At 37.4% G+C, this 3,887-nt stretch overlaps 1 protein-coding gene across 1 annotated transcript; it reads right to left on the reverse strand.

The window, feature by feature from the left end:
* Nucleotides 1-216: 216 nt before the first annotated feature.
* On the reverse strand, nt 217-3,887 carry LOC117411751 (oxytocin receptor-like). Its single transcript, XM_034019485.2, has 3 exons — nt 3,809-3,887; nt 2,651-3,560; nt 217-2,148 (listed from the first exon to the last, which is right to left on the reverse strand). Exons 2-3 carry the CDS (start codon nt 3,519-3,521, stop codon nt 1,940-1,942), a joined length of 1,080 nt encoding a protein of 359 aa, XP_033875376.1. The 5' UTR covers nt 3,522-3,560; nt 3,809-3,887; the 3' UTR covers nt 217-1,939.

The following is a 3,887-nucleotide window of genomic DNA, read 5'->3' on the forward strand; positions in this document are numbered from 1 at the left end:
GTTTGTGTGTTGTATTGAACACTTTTTAAATGTTAAAAAAACGTAATTTCTAACTGGTCTGGCTTGACTTGTGTGCGAGTGTGTTTTGTTTTTGTTTTGGGTTTTTTCTGTTGCAAAATCCACATTGTGACGTATGGAATCGTTACAATTTTAGCTGTAATGTTAAAAATGTGACTACATAAAATAGGCCTACATAAACATGTTTAACGTATTTTTATTGACTCGACATTTTAGTTCAATACATTCACAAAACACAATGAAAAAATAGAAAACAGTATTAAAATACGTTTAACAAACACGTAGCTACCGCTATTCCACTAGTTGTAAATTGGCAACAATACATATTTAAAAAAAAGAAAAGAAAAGAAAACACATTAACAGATTAAAAAAAGCCTGTCTACTCAAAAACAAATATGTTTGATATTTAGCTAAGCACGTAATGTCTGAATTATTATTAGAAATGCTCTTTGTTGTTTCTGGAAGGTTAGGCATAAGTTCTCACGGGTGCATGGCTGTAGAACCTCTTTCCTACCTTTATATACGTTTATTTTGGTTACACTTGTGTCTTTTGTGCGTCTAAAGCATATTCTCAAATAATTAAAATGAACACAAAGGTGTGTTTAAAATCTGTTACCTACGAGGTATGTTTAATTCTTAAACGTTTGGCTTACACTGTTTGACTGGTAGGGACACTGTTATTTTGTCAGATTTATCTATCATTAATCTGCAAAGTAAAGCGATACAGCTGAAACGTGCTACAAATTAAATATAATACTATGTCTATTTTACAATCCAATGTTTTCTCAAAGGTAACATTTCCTCAATAATGACGGCAAAGCACATACACATTTTGTATTTTCAAAGCTCATAAAAGATACGCCACTCACTAATAACATTATTTCGTTTACCTTGCTTGAGGCTAATTGTTAATGTTGAATGAAGAACAGTCACTATGCTGTATCTGTCCGTTTCTGTATTCACAGTAAGGGACCCTGTTAGCATTTATCAATTGGATGTTTATTCCTAGTCACTTAAGCAGGCAAATTGATTAGTTTTGCAGATCCTTTACAAATTGTTACACTCAACGTAAGACGGTATATTGTATGTTCAGTCTAGCAGGCATGCACTAATCTACACACTGTAAACATATACATCCCCCACTCGACCTCTCCGCTCCGCCTGCACTAGAAGACTAGCTCTACCACCGCTACGCTCCCCTGCCTCCAAAGCCCGCTCCTTCTCCACCCTTGCTCCGCAGTGGTGGAATGACCTTCCTACAGATGTCAGGACTGCCCAGTCCCTGACCACATTCCGGCGCCTCCTTAAGACTCACCTCTTCAAAGAGCACCTGTAGAACTCCTCTGTTTGTATCCTGGGACACTATCACTCTTCATGTAAATGTGCTTTATTTTGCTCTTATCAGCCCCTATTTTACTGCATTTAATCCTGTACTTCAGAATACTGTAATCTGCCAAGTTTTTAACCTGTAGTACTTTGTATTTAATCACATCCTGATGTAACTATCACTATTTAATCATATCCTGATGTAACTATCACTATTACCTGCTGTATTATTGAATTGTGGTTTGTCAAACTTGTACTTTACTTGTTTTATTGTATTTCTTGCTCTTATTGTATTACTTGTATTGTAACGCTTGAAATGTTTTTGCTTACGATTGTAAGTCGCCCTGGATAAGGGCGTCTGCTAAGAAATAAATAATAATAAATAATAATACATCACTTAAAACATAATTTAGAAAACTTAAAACAACCTGCTGCCATATCTCTTATATTCTTGTTGTATTTCAGAAAGAAAAAAAAACTCAGCATCTAAAAACTCTGTATTTGAAGTAAGTCCTTTGCAATTCAAACGTTGTAGGTCTGACTGTGCATTTAAAATAATGATACTATATACAGCTTCCCTTAAAGAAAAGGCCATCTATCGTGAGTCGGAGAGGCTCCTGAGGCTCAGGTAGAGGGTGCTGATGATAGTGTTTTCTTCCGGCACCGACTCCTTCAGACCGGGGCGTCCTGTGCAGAGCAGGGTGGCTAGTCTCCTGGGCAGCGGGCCGCTGAAGAGCAGGTAGATGCAGGGGTTCGTGCAGCTGTTCAGGTTTGCCAGCAGCATTAAGATGGTAAATGTAGCAGCTGAAAATGAAAATGCATTCATGTTAGCGTTTTATATGTATTTAAAGAATAAACCTTGGGGAATAATTTTTCATTTATTTTTTTTATAAGATTTTACAAAATGTTATTTGTACCGTTTTTCTTAAGAGGAAAATAGTCAAGCGTATATAGTAATAAGTTAATTTAACAATTTAATTAAATACATTGTAATCCAATTTCCGAGTTCCTTCTATATTTCTGTAACTTTCTGATGTTTTTCTCCTTTCATATATATAATGTAAAGTCCAATAAAATAAAATAAAAAAACTTTAAAAAAAAACACCCGATACAGTATGTTGAACAGATTCTTAATGAGGCACTGTGACGCAAAAAAAAAAAGAAACCAAAAACATTATTTTTAAATATTGTTCGAAATTCTGATGTTGTGGTATGTGATATACATAATTAATGGCTAACATTAATCTATACCAAATACTGTCCAAACAGAACGAATTCTGAAAAGAACACTGAAAACGGTTCTTACTTTCGGTGGGGGCATTTTCATCCCAGACAGACCACAGCTGTACGATGAAGAACGGCGCCCAGCAGAAGATGTAAGCCATTACAATCACCACTGTCATTTTCACAGTCTTGATTCTAGCTTTAGACACTCCTGTGATGCTGCTAGCCCTTGAAGGAAGGGGTGTCTTAGCGGCGTTCTCTTTGTGCTGGTGCGTCTTTGTGTACAGGTTTATCTGGATAGCGCGGCAGATTCGCACCTGGCAGACTATCACGGTAAGGATAGGACAAATGAAAATTACCAGTGTTATCCACGTCACATACGCTTTCAGTCCCCACGGCTCTATAAACTTAGCCCAACAGTCAAACACTCCCGGTGAAACTTCAGCCTTGGAAAATATGAAAATCTGAGGGAGGCTTCCGACCAAAGAGATGCCCCAAGCCACGCAAACCGGGGCGTTCCAGCGGGCTCTCTTTCTTTGAAAAGTCACCATGGGTTTGCATATCGCCTGGTAGCGGTCCAGGGTCATCACCACAATCATGTATGTCGAAGCAAACATGCCTACAATCTGCAAATACTTTACTAGCCTGCACACCACGTCGGGGCCAACAAATCTGTCTGTTATGTCCCAAAAAAGTTGTGGAAAAACTTGGAAAAAAGCCACCACGAGATCTGCCAAGCAAAGGTGTAGCACAAAAACGCGCATTCTGGAAACCTGCTTCCGTCTCTTCCAGAGGATAACGAGGATCCCCGAATTTAAACCCAAAGCGCACAAGAATATCACGCACAGAAGCGCGACTTCAATGTAGGCAAGGCTCTCGTTTCTGTGCAGGTCCTGCTGCGTCTCCATTTCTAGGCTAAAGTTGCTGATGTTTTGAACAAATAATGCCATCATAGAAAGTCTAGCTGAATCGGTCCAGGTCTTTACAGATATCTGCGAAAAAGGGACACGTTTAAAACTTTCAATATCTTGGCTATTTTGGTTATAGTATAGTTAACCTGGGCACTAATTGCAATGTATTACTTCTATATGTTCTATATAATATGCACATAAATATATACATATATATTATGTTAAATAAATATATCTATATATTATGTTAAATGGTTTCAATACAACCCCAGTAAAATATAGCGACTTAACTTTGTCACAGATACATTGAAATAATTGTAAACACTTACATGCACGATTTTCTTCTTTTTTGAGAGGTGTAGAATCCTACGGAAATTATTCCGATTTAAACTGTAATGTATCACGGGC

This window comes from Acipenser ruthenus, chromosome 25 (assembly GCF_902713425.1).
Source record: "Acipenser ruthenus chromosome 25, fAciRut3.2 maternal haplotype, whole genome shotgun sequence".
Lineage (NCBI taxonomy): Eukaryota > Metazoa > Chordata > Actinopteri > Acipenseriformes > Acipenseridae > Acipenser > Acipenser ruthenus.

What these genes read in the sequence shown, in the direction of transcription:
- LOC117411751 (XM_034019485.2), bottom strand. Translation starts at nt 3,521, where the DNA reads ATGATGGCATTATTTGTTCAAAACATCAGCAACTTTAGCCTAGAAATG. An exon ending in TGAAAATGCCCCCACCGAAA is followed by an intron (nt 2,149 to 2,650) that starts GTAAGAACCGTT and finishes TTTCATTTTCAG; the next exon opens with CTGCTACATTTACCATCTTA.